General features: G+C 44.0%; 1 protein-coding gene across 2 annotated transcripts in view; it reads right to left on the reverse strand.

The window, feature by feature from the left end:
- The window catches only part of grin1b (glutamate receptor, ionotropic, N-methyl D-aspartate 1b), a gene marked incomplete at both ends in the record, with an annotated part of 45971 nt that overhangs the window by 2141 nt on the left and 26330 nt on the right, over positions 1-17500 (reverse strand). For both annotated transcript variants that reach the window (XM_080004128.1, XM_080004127.1), the window contains 10 exons: positions 2014-2159; positions 2332-2441; positions 2565-2726; positions 4591-4748; positions 12983-13131; positions 14436-14548; positions 15327-15445; positions 15559-15723; positions 16872-16999; positions 17094-17229. In XM_080004128.1, coding sequence (XP_079860254.1) covers positions 2014-2159; positions 2332-2441; positions 2565-2726; positions 4591-4748; positions 12983-13131; positions 14436-14548; positions 15327-15445; positions 15559-15723; positions 16872-16999; positions 17094-17229 — 1386 coding nt within the window. The remainder of the gene's footprint in view (positions 1-2013; positions 2160-2331; positions 2442-2564; positions 2727-4590; positions 4749-12982; positions 13132-14435; positions 14549-15326; positions 15446-15558; positions 15724-16871; positions 17000-17093; positions 17230-17500) is intronic.

The following is a 17500-nucleotide window of genomic DNA, read 5'->3' on the forward strand; positions in this document are numbered from 1 at the left end:
AACAACCTGTGAGACACTAAACATACTGTAACACACTGTAACACACACTGAACACACTGTAAACACTGTATCACACTGCACACACTGTAACACACTGTTAACACTGTACACACTGTAACACACTGTAACACACTGTTAACACTGTACACACTATAACACGCTGTAACACACTAACACACCAAACACACTGTAACAACCTGTGAGACACTAAACATACTGTAACACACACTGTAACACACTGTAACACACACACTGTACACACTGTACACACTGTACACACTGTAAACACTGTACACACTGTAACACACTTTTAAAGGAGTTGGGTCTAACACTGAACTACTGAGGTGCCTGAGACCAGGGAAGACCTGGCTGACGCGCTCAATGTGGGGATGGTAGCTCAGGCGGTAGAGCTGGTGGTCTAGTCATCTAAAGGTTGCTGGTTGGATCCCAGGCTCCTCCTGCTAGCATGCTGTAGTGTCCTTGAGCAAGACACTTAACCCCTAATTGCTCCTGATGGCTGCGTCCGTCGGTGTTTGAATAATTGTAAGTCGCTTTGGATAAAAGCGTCTGATCAATGACTAAATGTAAATGTAATGTTGAAAATGCTATGCTCACTTGATTGCCCTGTGCTGAACAAAACAAACGCATGTAGACAATCTTGATGCAGAAATCCAAAGTGGTCCATTTATTCCCATACAGCACATTGTCCACAGCAGTTCCATCATCATAGCAACAAGGGGCCGCGTGCAAGCGGTCAAAAACCCTTCGCCCTTCCGGGTCAAACACCTGCCAACAACATGGTATTTCCTACCTATATACCTGAGGTCAATTTGCAGACATGCGCCACCCAGTGCTACACAAACGAAATTACAACATGAATTCAAACCAGCATTTCGGCTCTTACACACACTGTAAACATTGTACACACTGTAACACACTGTTAACACTGTATACACTGTAACACACACTGTAACACACTGTACACACTGTAACACACTAACACACCAAACACACTGTAACAACCTGTGAGACACTAAACACACTGTAACACACACTGTACACACTGTAACACACTGTAAACACTGTACCCACTGTAACACACTGTACACATTGTATCACACTGTACACACTGTAACACACTGTAACACACTGTTAACACTGTAACACACTGTTAACACTGTACACACTGTAACACACTAACACACCAAACACACTGTAACAACCTGTGAGACAGTAAACACACTGTCACGCACTGTAACACATGCTGTACACATTGTAACACACCGTACACACTGTAACACACTGTACATACTGTAACACACACTAAGACTGTCACACACTGAACACACTAACACACTAAACTTCTTTAAAAAACGGTATTGGGAAAGTTCTTTATACGACTGTACTGTGATGGTTCTTTATTCGAGTGTACTGTGATGTTTTTTATACGACTGTACTGTGATGGTTCTTTAAATGACTGTACTGTGATGGTTCTTTATATAACGGTATTGTGATGGTTCTTTATACGACTGTACTGTGATGGTTCTTTATCCAACAGTACTGTAATGGTTTCTTACAGATAAAAGGGGGATAAGTATAGGGGGCAGTAGAGTAGTAGTAGAGTAGAGTGTAGAGTACAGCAGAGTAGTAGTATAGTAAAGTAGTAGTAGAGCAGTGTAGAGTAGGGTATGGTAGAGCACAGTAGAGTAGGGTAGCTCATTGAGAGCACTTTAGGGTTCAGTGTCTTGCTCAAGGACACTTCGACGTGCTGCCAGGAGGAACAGGGGATCGAACCAGGAACCCTTTGATTACTAGACGATCCGCTCTACCTCCTGCGCCACCGTCGCCCAAGTCCTATGGTAGAGTAGGGTAGGGTAGGGCAGAGTAGAGTAGAGTACAGCAGAATAGAGTAGAGACGGGTAGAGTCGAGTACAGTAGAATAGAGTAGAGAGGGGTAGAGTAGAGTAGGGTAGGGTAGGGCAGAGTAGGGTAGGGTAGAGTAGAATAGAGTACCTGCAGGTTCTTCCTCCAGACGTTGACAGCAGCGAATGCCAGCTGCATCTGTTTCCTTCGAGCATCCTTATGTCGCTTGTAGGCTATTTCGATGAAGATGAGGAAGATCCCAGCAACGATCCCCCCGGCAACCAGCATGAACACACCTGGGGGTGAAACCAAGTTCACCCAGGGGTTCACAACCCACTGTACCTCCACACCAATCCCTCTCCCACAGATGTGGGTTCCAGATCCAAACTGAACTACTGTTCATGAAATGTCTGATTGAATTGGACTACAGCGCCCCAGTAGCAGCGGCGCAGTGGGTTCCTCTCTTACCGGCCATGTTCTCGAAGGTGAGGGTTGCAGGAGCATTGCTTCTGGAGTCACACTCCTGGTATCGAACCCATGTCTTGTCCAGATCCTCCATGAAGCCATTTTCATGCGAGCTGAGAAAGACAAACAACTTCACTGAGTGCACAGTTCAGTAGATCCATCATATGTTCCATCGCTGTACAGTGTGTGCAGAACAGGACCGGGTTCTGGTGTCAGAAGGTTCTGGATGACGGTACCTGAGAATGGCCAAGGAGACATTCTGCTTCCAGGGACTATCCTTCCTCATACCTATCCCAAAGCCAGAGCGAAAGAACAGCTCCCCGGTGGTCACCAAGTCACATTTCTGAGAGGCTTCAAACTCCAAAACAGCACTGTCCCAGATGAAGGCATGGAGCTTACTACAGGGGGAGGAGAGGAGGAGGAGAAGGATTACAGTGGGGCAAAAAAGCCACCAATTGTGCAAGTTCTCCCACTTAAAAAGATGAGAGAGGCCTGTAATTTTCATCATAGGTTCACTTCGACTATGAGAGACAGAATGGGGGGAAAGAACCCAGGAAATCACATTTTAGGATTTTTAATGAATTAATTGGTAAATTCCTCTGTAAAATAAGTATTTGGTCACCTACAAACAAGCAAGATTTCTGGCTTTCACAGACCTGTTACTTTTTCTTTAAGAGGCTTCTCTGTCCTCCACTCGGTACCTGATTTAATGGCACCTGTTTGAACTTGTTATCCATACAGCACATTGTCCACAGCAGTTCCATCATCATAGCAACAGGAGGCCGCGTGCAAGCGGTCAAAAACCCTTCGCCCTTCTGGGTCAAACACCTGCCAACAACATGGTATTTCCTACCTGTATACCTGAGGTCAATTTGCAGACATGCGCCACCCAAGACACCTGTCCACAACCTCAAACAGTCACACTCCAAACTCCACTATGGCCAAGACCAAAGAGCTGTCAAAGGACACCAGAAACAAAATTGTAGACCTGCACCAGGCTGGGAAGACTGAATCTGCAATAGTTAAGCAGCTTGTTGTGAAGAAATCAACTGTGGGAGCAATTATTAGAAAATGGAAGGACATACAAGACCACTGATAATCTCCCTCGATCTGGGGCTCCACGCAAGATCTCACCCCGTGGGGTCAAAATGATCACAAGAACGGTGAGCAAACATCCCAGAACCACACGGGGGGACCTAGTGAATGACCTGCAGAGAGCTGGGACCAAAGTAACAAAGGCTACCATCAGTAACACACTACGCCGCCAGGGACTCAAATCCTGCAGTGCCAGACGTGTCCCCCTGCTTAAGCCAGTACATGTCCAGGCCCGTCTGAAGTTTGCTAGAGAGCATTTGGATGATCCAGAAGAGGATTGGGAGAATGTCATATGGTCAGATGAAACCAAAATATAACTTTTTGGTAAAAACTCAACTTGTCGTGTTTGGAGGAGAAAGAAAGCTGAGTTGCATCCAAAGAACACCATACCTACTGTGAAGCATGGGGGTGGAAACATCATGCTTCAGGGCTGTTTTTCTGCAAAGGGACCAGGACGACTGATCCGTGTAAAGAGAAGAATGAATGGGGCCATGTATCGTGAGATTTTGAGTGAAAACCTTCCATCAGCAAGGGCATTGAAGATGAAACGTGGCTGGGTCTTTCAGCATGACTGATCCCAAACACACCGTCCGGGCAACGAAGGAGTGGCTTCGTAAGAAGCATTTCAAGGTCCTGGAGTGGCCTAGCCAGTCTCCAGATCTCAACCCCATAGAAAATCTTTGGAGGGAGTTGAAAGTCCCTGTTGCCCAGCGACAGCCCCAAAACATCACTGCTCTAGAGGAGATCTACATGGAGGAATGGGCCAAATTACCAGCAACAGTGTGTGAAAACCTTGTGAAGACTTACAGAAAACGTTTGACCTCTGTCATTACAAACAAAGGGTATATAACAAAGTATTGAGATGAACTTTTGTTATTGACCAAATACTTATTAACCACCATAATTTCCAAATAAATTCTTAAAAATCAGACAATGTGATTTTCTGGAATTTTTTTTTCTCATTTTGTCTCTCATAGTTGAGGTATACCTATGATAAAAATAACAGGCCTCTCTCATCTTTTTAAGTGGGAGAACTTGCAGAATTGGTGGCTGACTAAATACTTTTTTGCCCCACTGTATGTTAGATATAGCCAGAGGTGCAACAAAGGTGTGTACTGCGTAGTGTGTACTGTGTAGTGTAGTACTGTCTAGTGTAGGACTGCTCACTTGTCGCGGACAGCCTGGATGGCCTCGGCGGCACTCTCGTAGTTGTGCTTCTCCATGTGTCGGTACATGGTGCTGAGCTCCACCTGCCGCCGGAAGTAGATGTCCACTGAGCTCTGCTTGACCGTGGCGTAGATAAACTTATCTGATGGGTTCCGCAGCTGCACAGGAGCACACAGTACAACTCACAAGTACTGCAGAGTACAACTCACAGGTACTGCAGAGTACAACATTACTTCACTACAACATAATGATAAGATTTGACGCATGTTTCAGATTCGGTTTCTGACGAGTCACTCAGTAAAAAGAGATCCTCAGTTTGATCCGGTCTGTGTTACCTACAGTGAGCAGGGGAGGACTTCCTGAAGGATGGGATAGGGGATGGTAGCTCAGGAGGTAGAGCTGGTGGTCTAGTAATCTAAAGGTTGCTGGTTGGATCCCAGGCTCCTCCTGCTAGCATGCTGTAGTGTCCTTGAGCAAGACACTTAGCTCCTGATGGAGCTGAGTGAAATGTAATGGATGGAGGACAAAAGAGAGGGAGGACTTCCTGTTTGATGGAGGACAAGAAGAGAGGGAGGACTTCCTGTTTGATGGAGGACAATAAAGAGAGGGAGGACTTCCCAAAGGATGGAGGATTTCAAGAGGTTTATGGATCACATATATATACATACAATCATACATATATGCAGTAAAATTTCATTGCAACGCACCCAGAGATTATGCACAATAAGTACTAAGCCGACACAATAGCTAAACTAATTACTAACTAACTGAACTAACTGATTCCTAAAATGTTATGCAGTTAGTAAATAAAATAAAATAAAATAACACTCAAAAAGGTAATACACAGTGGGGGTACAAAATAGAAATAAAGGGAATCGACTTAGAATAGACACCGCGTTCCAAATTATTATGCAAATGATATTTTTCTCTGATTTTCCTAAATAGTCGATGCAAATGACAATCAGTATAATTTTCAAGTCATCAACCGTTAGGGTTTCGAATGTTATTGAACAAACCTTCCAATGATAAAAGTATTTTTTTTTTTTTCAAAAATAAAAAACTCAAAATGCACTGTTACAAATTATTATGCACAACAGAGTTTCAAAACATTTTATAGGTTGTAAAGAACTGAAAATGGTCATTTGTTGAATTTGTAGCATTAGGAGTCACATTTACTGAAATCAAAAGCTATTTCAATCAAAAACATCTTAACAGGCCAAGTTCCATGTCAACATAGGAGCCTTCTTTGATATCACCTTCCCTGTTCTTGCCTCCATTGAACTTGTGAGTTTTTGGAGAGATTCTGTTGAATTTCTTTGCAGGACGTCAGAACAGCCTCCCAGAGCTGCTGTTTTGATACCAACTGCCTCCACCCTCATAGATCTTCTTCTGGAGGATGCTCCAAAGGTTCTCAATAGGGTTGAGGTCAGGGGAGGATGGGGGCAACACCATGAGTTTCTCTCCTTTTATGCCCATAGCAGCCAATGACACAGAGGTATTCTTTGCAGCATGAGATGGTGCATTGTCAGGCATGAAGATAGTTTTGCTACGGAAGTCACGGTTCTTTTTGTACCGTGGAAGAAAGTGCTCATTCACAAACTCTATATACTTTGCTGAAGTCATTTTTACACCTTCAGGGGCCCTAAAGGGGCCTACCAGCTCTCTCCCCACGATTCCGGTCCAAAACAAGACATCACCTCCTTGCTGACGTCGCAGCCTTGTTGGGACATGGTGGCCATCCACCTACCATCTACTACTGTATCCATCTGCACCATCCAGGGTTGCACTGCACTCATCAGTAAACAAGACTGTTTGAAAAGGAGTCTTCATGTATTTGTGGGCCCCCTGCAACCCTTTCTGCTTGTGAGCATTGCTTAGGGGGGGGCAATAGTAGCTTTATGCACAACTGCAAGCCTCTGGAGGATCCTACACCTTGAGGTTGGCTGGACTCCAGAGGCACCAGCAGCTTTAAATATCTGTTTGCTGCTTTGTAACAGCATTTTAGCAGCTGCTCTCTTCATCCCATGAACTTTCCTCATTCTGCCTTTATCTGCACCAACCCGTCTGTGCTCTGAATCAGCCACAAATCTCTTCACAGTACGATGATCACTTTTAAGTGTTTGTGAAATGTTTTCATATTGTTTTCAAACCTCACCCAAGGCATTGCACTATATGAGGCTTTTCGGCAGCAGAGATCCTTTTTCTTTCCCATATTGCTTGAAACCTGTGGCTGCTTAATAATGTGGAACGTCCTTCTTAAGTAGTTTTGCTTTAATGGGGCTCACCTGGCAAACTAATTATCACAGGTGTCTGAGATTGATTCCAGTGATCCAAAGAGCCCTGAGACACAATACCATCCATGAGTTTAATTGAAAAACAAAAAATTAAATGTTTATGACACTAAAATCCAATTTGCATAATCATTTGGAATGCGGTGTATACATACAGTACAGTACTATGCTACATACAGTACAGTAAGGCAGTGGGGCCTATGTGAGTGTCTCAGTGGATTAGCATTGTCAGTCCTTATGGCTTGCGGGAAGAAACTCTGTCTCAGTCTCTGTCCTCGCTGTGTGACTATGGAGGCTCTTGCCTGACCTAGCAGCTGGATCAGTCCATTGTTGGGGTGGTGAGGATCCTTCATGATCCTGCAGCTCCGCTACTACACCTCCTGGTGTATAAGTCCTGCAGGGAGGGGAGGGTAGTTCCAGTGGTACGTTCAGCTGAAGGCACCACCCACTGCCAGGCCCATCTGTCCTGAGCAGTACAGTTCCCAAAGCAGGCAGTGATGTTGCCTGTCAGGATGCTCTCCACCGCTCCAGAGTAGAAGGACTTGAGGATCCTCAAGTGTGGTAAAGACGCTGCCTCGCCTTTGTCACTAGAGTGTCTATTTGTAAAGTCCATGTTACGTCCTCCGTGAAGTGGATCCCAGGTACTTGAAGCTGCTCACCCTGTCGACAGAAGTCCCATTGTGCCTTCTCGGTTGTAATCCTCTCCTAAAGTCCACAATAAGCTCCTTAGTTTTGCTGATGTTCAGGAGGAGGCTTTTGTCCTGGCACCAGAGTGACAGGTCAGTCACCTCCTCGTGGTAGGCCTTCTCATCGTTGTTGTTGATCAGTCCCACCACGACGGTGTCGTTAGAAAACTTGATGATGGTGTTGGAGCTAGACCTGGCCACACAGTCTTGTGTGTACAGGGAGTACAGTAGGGGGCTGAGGACGCAGCCCTGGTTGTATCCTGTGTTCAGGGTGAGGGAGTTGGACGTGTGCCTCCCCACCCTAACCACCTGGGGCCTGGCTGTGAGTAAGTTCAGGATCCAGGCACACTGGCTTGACAGCCAGTCTGGAGGGGACTATGGTATTGAAAGCCGAACTATAGTCGATGAACAGCAATCTCACATAGGCCCCCTTCTGGCCATCAAGGTGCGTGAGCATGGTGTGCAGTACCTGGGAGACTGCGTCTTCCATGGATATGTTCGGCCGGTATGCAAACTGTAGCGGGTCCAAGTGCTTAATAAGCCTCTCGAAGCACTTCATGACCACCGAAGTGAGGGCTAGGCAGGAGAGGCGATCTTCGGGACATGGATGACGACCACAGACTCGGCCAGGGAGGCATTGAATATCAAGTTCAAGTTCAAGTTCAAGAGATTATTTGTCACATACATATACATATGGTTATACATACTGTATATGGAGTGAAATGTTATGACACCTGGTGATTACGCACAAGAAGCTCTATAAGCTCTAAAAATAATAAAAAATACCAAAATGTGCGTAATCAATACAAGGTGCTCGCGGAGGCAGCCGCAAGGGGAGGCGCCACAATCACGATTCTGGGTTCTATAATTATATAATGGGGGTCAATGGATCAGCGTTCAAGTCGCGCCCCCGGCCAGTAACCGGGCCCGCCCAGGGAAGCAAATGATCCTCCCAGCAGACTAAATTCTAAGAGACGACGCCTGAGAGCCAAGTCAAAGAATCCTAGTCACAGTCCCAAAGCCGACAGCAGACAGCCTCAAGAGCACCTTGCAGTGGGACCTGCCCTTGGAATACTACAACTAAACGTCGAAGGCCTTTCTGCAGCCAAGCGAAGCCTTATCGAAGTCCTCGCCTCCCAACACTGGATTGATGTTACCTGCCTCCAAGAGACTCACATTGGCACAGAGGAAGCAGGCCGCTACACCATCAATGGCTTCGACCTCCTGTGTTACGCTCCACATGCCAAACATGGACGTGCCACCTATGTGCACTCTGACATAGCTGAATCAAATCACTTGACAACAACACAATTCTCTGATACCATAACTATTGGTGGTTTCAACATTGTCAATGTGTACAAGCCCCCTAGTGCCAACTGGAATCTGCAGGTCCTACCCACCCTACCCCACCCTGCCATCTATGTGGGGGATTTCAACAGCCACCACCCTGACTGGGTATATCCAGTAGTGGATAGTGATGGAGAGGCAGTTTCAGACTGGGCATCTAGAAATGACCTTGTTCTGATACATGATCCCAAACAAAGAGGAACCTTCCACTCCGCCAGGTGGAAAAAAGACTACTCTCCTGACCTGTGCTGGGTCAGCTCTTTGAATGGAACGCCCAATCCTGCTCAGATCCTCATTCTTGACGATTTTCCACACAGTCAACACCGGCCCTTGCTTGTACACGTTGGCCTAAACCTCCCAGTCATAGACAGCCCAAGGAAGATGCGCTGGAACTTCCGCAAAGCCAACTGGAAGAAATACAGTGAAATCCTGGAGCAGAGTGTTGTTACCATCCCACTCCATACCATCACTATAGATGAAGCATAAAACCGCTTCTGTAGCGCCATCTACAAAGCTACCCACTCAGCAATCCCACGAGGCTACCCACCCCTCTACGTCCCATTCCTGGACGGAGAAAGTGCTGCACTCCTACAAGCCTACAAAACATCAGGGGACCCTGAGATAGCAGACCATCTCATTGAATCGCTAAATACAGCTCAGCGAAGGAAATGGGAGGAGACAGTAGCTAACCTGAACTTCACACACTCGAGCAGGAAATGTTGGAGCAAACTACCTGCCAGCTACCGCCCAATCTCCCTACTCAGCGTTCCCTTCAAAATCCTGGAACGCCTAATACTACAACGTATCTCTCCAGGAGTAGAGGAAATTCTTTGCGTGGATCAGGCAGGTTTCCGCAAGGAGCGCAGCACAGGAGAACAAGAACTGGCCTTAACCACCTCCATCGAAAATGGCTTAGAGAGCATACTGAAGACGGGGACTGTGTTCCTCGGCCTCACAGCCGCCTATGATACAGTCTGGCACAAAGGCCTCATACTCAAACATACTCACAAAGGCGCTCCCTGCCTGGGAAAAGGCAATAATACAAACTCTACTGACAAACCGGAGGTTCAGAGTTCACCTTGGTCAGAACACGACTGATGGAGAAGACAGACAAACGGACTCCCACAAGGCTCAGTTCTAGCTCCAACTCTGTTCAACCTCTACACAAATGACCTACCCTCCACCAAATCTCGCAAATTAATCTATGCAGATGACGTCGGTCTGGCATTTCAAGCACCAGACTTTGATGAACTGGAACGGGCGCTCACTGATGACCTTGCCAAACTGGACCAGTTCTGCAGAACCTGGCGCCTAAAACCAAGTCCAGCAAAAACTGTTTCCAGTGTATTCCACCTCCACAACGCAAAAGCTGCGAGAGAACTAAACATCTATCTGGGCGGACTCAAGCTGAAGCATGCCTTAAATCCAACCTACCTGGGAGTGACCCTTGACAGGACCCTATCCTTCAAGGAAGACCTTAAAGGGACGGCAGCTAAGGTTAAGTCAAGGAACAACCTGCTCTACAAGGTCGCTGGTGCAAAATGGGGGGCAGCAGCCTCCACACTGCGCACCTCAGCACTGGCTCTCGCATACTCTGCAGCTGAATATTGCGCCCCTCTCTGGTCCAGGTCACCCCACACACACCATGTGGACACCCAGCTTAACACAACCATGAGAACCATAACCGGGACTATCCGCTCAACACCGCTCCCCTGGCTCCCTGTCCTATCAAACATTCCCCCTCCACATATCTGGTGAGCAGCAGCCACTCAAAGGATGCTCCAAAAGGTCAAAGACTCTCCCCATCTACCAATCCACGCAGACATCTACAACCCACCCACTGCTCAACTTCCATCTAGACGACCAATTTATAAGAACATCCCACCAGCTGACTTCACCATCCAACTGGCTTGGAAAGCAGAATGGGAGTCCAAGGAGGTCCCAAACAAACATCTGGCGTCAGACCCCCATCAACAAGTCCCTGGCACCAACCAAACAAGGAGAGGAGACAAGGAGACAATGGTCTACGCTCAATCGCTTCAGGACTGGACATGGCCCCTGCTTGGCAGCCTTCACAAATGGGACAGTAGCCCCGCTCCACTGTGTGCTTGTGGAGAGGAGCAAATCATGGAACACGTCATAGAAGTTTGCCCTCTTCAAAAACTGAAAGGAGGAGTAGTCACCTCCACACAGCACCAGGAGGCAACTGCTTGGCTTAGGGACTTTGCATTCGCTAAATAAATTATATAATAGAATGAATTATATAATGAATTGACTGTGTCGTATTAAATATATTTAAATCCTCTTAAATGTATATTTAATACGCCATATACATGTTGTTGTTTGTTTTTATGTATTTCCATGTACATGTTGTTGTTTGTTTCTATGTTTTTCCATGTACATGTTGTTTGTGTCTATGTTTATATTTTTCGATGTACATGTTGTTGTTTGTTTCTATGTTTGTTTTTTCCCTGTACGTGTTTTTTAGTTCTATGTTCATATTTTCCATGTACATTTTGTTTGTTTCTATGTTTATGTTTTTCAATGTACATGTTTGTTTCTATGTTTGTTTTTCCGTGTACATGTTGCCTAGTGAGCACCAGGGCTAGCTGGTTAACACAGGTCTTCAGTACTCGCCCAGATATGCCATCTTGGCCCGCAGCTTTCCTGGTGTTCACACGCATCAGAGCCCTCCTGACGTCATGCTCAGACACAGAGTGCTCGCTCATCCCCAGCGGTGTAACTCCAATTAGCCGGTGAGCTAGCGGTGCTGTTGCCAGCCTCAAACCGCGCATAAAAGGAGTTAAGTTTGTTGGCTAGGGAGGCGTCCACACTCATAGATGGGGAGGGGCTGTTGTAGTTAGTTATAGTCTGCAGCTCCATCTGTAGCTCCACTGTTTCTCTGTAGGTCCGTTTAGCATCCTTCACCGCCCTCCGCAGATTATAGGATGCCGCTTTGTAGTTGTCTATGTTTCCGGATACAAGACCTTCGTTGTAAGTGGCCGTGCGAGCATTCATAGTGCTGTGGATGAATTTATCCACCCATGGTTTCTGGTTTGTAAATTGGCAAACTTTCCCTGTAGGAACAATGCTGTCAGCTAACATAGCTATAAAGCACGTATCTACTCCTGTAAACTCGCTGACGTCACTGAAACTTGATTGGAACATGTCCCAGTCTACGTCAGTAAGAAAGTCCTAAAGTGCGAACCACCGCTTTACGTCCCTCGTCACTACCGTTCCACGCACAATGCACAGCCTGTAAACAGGAAGTAACAAGATGGTGGCGTAATTGGATTTCCCGAAAGCAGGGAACAAGACGGTCTTGTATTTGTTCTTGTTGGGTGTGTAGCAGTGGTCACAAGTTCTATCTCGTTTGATGGAACATTTGATGAAAATTAGGAAGAACTTTTTTAAGGTTCGCCCTCTTAGTCCTCAGCCACCACCACAGCCATGGTAAGGTTGCGTCCTCATTCTGATCCGGATGCCGCCTCGTTTACCACGGTGCTTCCTCCATGGCCCTCCAGGCCCGCTCGTGGAACAGCAGCTCAATTGTTGTTGTTGTTGTTTTCCTGGTTGAGAGTGTTGGCGTGTAAATTCTCCGGCGGCCACTCAGGATCCATGGATAAAAAGTCCCAAAATTGTTCTTCCAGGGAAATTTTTATATCCACGAGTGCACCGCAATCGTAGGAGATCACTGCCAATTATTTTTTGGCGGACATAGTGACAAAAAATGGAAAAAAATACAAAAATGTGCATAATTGACACGGAGCAGCCGCGAAGGCGACCGCAAGGGGGCGGCACCACAATCACCCTCGGACAAGAAGAGAAGGAGGACTTCCTGAAGGATGGAGGACAAGACCAGCACCTCCCAGTCAGACTCCAGACACATGAATAATTCAAAGATTTGTTCGCTACGAATTAATCGTTTGCAAGTCACCATCACAAGAACACAGTGAGACAGGTAGAGAGAGTGTGTGTGTGTGTGTGCGTTTATGTGTGTGTGTGTGTGTGTGTTCATGTGTGTGTGTGTTCATGTGTGTGTGTGTGTGTTCATGTGTGTGTGTGTACCCTGGGGTCGTTGATGCCGGTGATGCGCTCCTCAGGCCGGTCCAGCACCAGGAAGGCTGCCAGGTTGGCAGTGTACGACGCCACGATGATCATGGCAAACCCCGCCCACACCATTCCCAGAATCCTCGCTGAGAAGCTCCGTGGAGCCCCTGCACACACACACACACACACACACACACACACACACACACAAACCTACAAAATTCATATTTTCTAAATGTTCAGCAAAGTTGATCAAACTAATTAAGTTGTTTGAGTCAAACTGAAAATGCTGTTTTTATTGAGTGTATATACAGTATATTCTTATATATGTAGTGAATATATCCTTATATACGGTATGTAATGTATATATTGTTATATACAGTATGTAATGTATATATTTAGTGTATATATTTTTTATATATGTAATGTATATATTCTTATATATGTAGTGTATATATTCATATATACAGTATGTAATGTATATATTCTTCTATATTTAGTGTAGATATTCTTATATGTGTAATGTATATATTATTATATGTGTAATGTATATATTATTATATATGTAATGTATATATTCTTATATATGTAGTGTATATATTTTTATATACAGTATGTAATGTATATATTCTTATATATGTAGTGTATATATTCATATATACAGTATGTAATGTATATATTCTTCTATATTTAGTGTAGATATTCTTATATGTGTAATGTATATATTATTATATGTGTAATGTATATATTATTATATATGTAATGTATATATTCTTATATATGTAGTGTATATATTTTTATATACAGTATGTAATGTATATATTCTTATATATGTAGTGTATATATTCATATATACAGTATGTAATGTATATATTCTTCTATATTTAGTGTAGATATTCTTATATGTGTAATGTATATATTATTATATGTGTAATATATATATTATTATATATGTAATGTATATATCCTTATATATGTAGTGTATATATTTTTATATACAGTATGTAATGTATATATTCTTATATATGTAGTGTATATATTTTTATATACAGTATGTAATGTATATATTCTTATATATGTAGTGTATATATTCTTATACACAGTATGTAATGTATATATATTCTTATATATTTAGTGTATATATTTTTATATATGTAATGTATATATTCTTATATATGTAGTGTATATATTCTTATATATGTAGTGTATATATTCTTATATATGTAGTGTATATATTCTTATACACAGTATGTAATGTATATATTCTTATATACAGTATGTAATGTAAATATTCGTATATACAGTATGAAATGTATATATGTATATTTAGTGCATATATTTTCATATATGTAGTGTATATATTCTAATATATCAAGTGCATATATTCTTATACATGTAATGTATATATTCCTATATATGTATAGTACATATTCTTAGATGTTTAGTGTATAAATATTGTTATATATTAAACCTTCTCCGATTCCAGAATTGAGCAGCACTCCCCATGAGAACCACATGGCGGAGGACAGGGTCAGGGCGTCTTCCTCCTCCTCTTCACTGTTCACTTTAAACCTTCCAAATGGGCTACACACACACACACACACACACACACACACACACACACAGTCATACACACACACACACACAGTCATACACACACACACACACACACAGTCGTACACACACACACACACACACACACACACACACACACACACACACACACACACACAGTCATACACACACACACACACACACACACACACACACAGTCATACACACACACACACACACACACACACAGTCATACACACACACACACACACACACACACACACACAGTCGTACACACACACACACACACACACACACACACACAGTCATACACACACACACACACACACACACACAGTCATACACACACACACACACACACAGTCATACACACACACACACACACACACACACACACACACACACACAGTCATACACACACACACACACACACACACAGTCATACACACACACACACACACACACACACACACACACACAGTCATACACACACACACACACACACAGTCATACACACACACACACACACAGTCATACACACACACACCCATGTACACAGTGCAAACATGATGAAACATGATGACGCAACAGATCATCAGACTGAAACTGATCCCGACTGAAGATTCAATCTGATCAAATACTTTCTGTTACATTTGTATTCAAATAGTTTGATTATATCCCATGACATGAAATATAAAACCTCATTACGTCAAATTTGATCACATTAGATTTGATTACATTAGAGTACATTACATAAGATTAGGTGAGATTATGGGATGTTGTGTACCTGAACCGGTCTAGTAGGTAGAGCATCACCGCCACCACATGGACCGACAGACCGACCAGCAGCCACAGGGTGCTCTGGAACGGCTGCATGAAGGAGTCCAGCGTGCTCCGAGGGATCTCCTGCACACACACACACACACATGAACATAGACACACAAGCATGATCAGAACAGTGTCCTATCCATCACACTATGAAGAAATGTGGTGGGACAATGGCAGGTGCAGGGTCGGACCTTCTTCACCAGGATGGTGAGGCCCTGGTACTTGAAGGGTTTGGAGAACTCGATGTACTGCGCACGCTCGTTGTTGATGGTGAGAGGAGCAACGATCATATCAGCCAGACCGCTCAGCAGCTCCCCCATCATCCCGTTCCACTCCTTCTTGTTACTGTTGTTAACCTGCGGAGGGTCATCAGAGAAAGTGATGTCATCCACTGTGCCTTCTCCTTCCAGTTCGATGAACAATGTGACCAATCACTGATCGTTTCCAGTCTCAGTTTCAATAAATCTTCTGATAGATCAGGCTTTGATCACACTGCAGCAATATAATACAGTATATTATAACATTACATAACTTAACATAATATAATAAATATGATATAATAAATATAATAATATAATATAATATAATATAATATAAAATAATACAATATAATAAATATAATATAATAATATAATATAATAATATAATATAATATAATATAATATAATATAATATAAAATAATACAATATAATAAATATAATATAATAATATAATATAATATAATATAATATAATACAATATAATAAATATAATATAATAATATAATACAATATAATATAATAAAAATAATATTATAATATGATATCATATGTCCCACATCAGTAAGGACCCCCACCCAAAACATGCACAACATCATGGTCTGACCAGCAATGGACATATGGAACCAGGCCCCCGATGTCATTGAATGCTGCCCACTGCTCCTGGCTTTTCCTTCCTCCGGGGGAAGGAAAAGCCAAGGGTGGGTCAAATGCGAAGAACCCATTTCACCAACACCATCATGTGTCATGTGGCAATTAAAGATTATTTTAATATTGTGGTGTTCTTTAAGCAGCCACACCTGTTCACCCATTCACTCATCAGAGCAATCGATGAGCACAGGTTAAATCACCCATCTCCACACACGGGGAGGGGGGGGGGGTTGTCATGAAACCATTCTGCTCCTAGCTTGTGACATATCTTGCCAATAATTACATTACATTGATCAGACGCTTTTATCCAAAGCGACTTACAATTATTCAAACGCCGACGGACGCTGCCATCAGGAGCAATTAGGGGTGTGTGTCTTGCTCAAAAACACTACAGCATGCTAGCAGGAGGAGCCTGGGATCCAACCAGCAACCTTTAGATCACTAGACAACCAGCTCTACCTCCTGAGCTACCGTCCCCTTTATATCCCCCTTTATCCCTTTATATCAATAAACTGGTTATTGTCAGAGCAACATTATTCCACGACAAAACCTGGACAGGTAATGCACAGATGCTCACAAACACAGACATACTTACACGCTCCTGCGTGCCGAACTTCCCATCAGCCACCAGGTGAACCTCGTAGGTGAAGTTCATGTTCATCGCCAGTTTGATCAGCAGGTCAATGCAGAAACCATAGCAACACTGAGGAACTATGGGCTGGCCTGGAGGGCGTTAGGGGTGGGGGGGTGAGAGGTCAGTAATATCATGAGGTGTGTGTGTGTGTGTGTGTGTGTGTGTGTGTGTGTGTATGTGTACCTGGGGTGGTTCCGTTGGGTCCGGTACAAATCACTTTCTTGATCAGAACTCCGTTGACGGTGTACTCCTCCTTGCAGGTTCCATCGATCTTGGTTGGCTTCACGTAGACAAACGGCTCCTGATGGATCGTCACAATCTGAGGGTAGCCACACACAGTAACATGGTTACAGCCCTTAGTGTCCTGAATGCATCTGTATCAGTACCTTCCACAGAGGAGGTCACGGTACCTACAGAGAGTAGGTCAGGGTACCTACAGTGCTTCTTGCTGTGAGGCAGCAGTGCAATGCACTGCGCCACCGTGCTGTGTGACAAATAAAGATTGTTGTTGTTGTTGTTGTTCTTCTTCTTCTTCTTCTTCTACAGAGGAGGTCACAGTACCTTCCAGAAAGGAGGTCACGGTACCTTCC

The sequence above is a fragment of the Zeus faber genome (assembly GCF_960531495.2).
Source record: "Zeus faber genome assembly, chromosome: 7".
In the NCBI taxonomy this organism is placed as follows: Eukaryota; Metazoa; Chordata; class Actinopteri; order Zeiformes; family Zeidae; genus Zeus; species Zeus faber.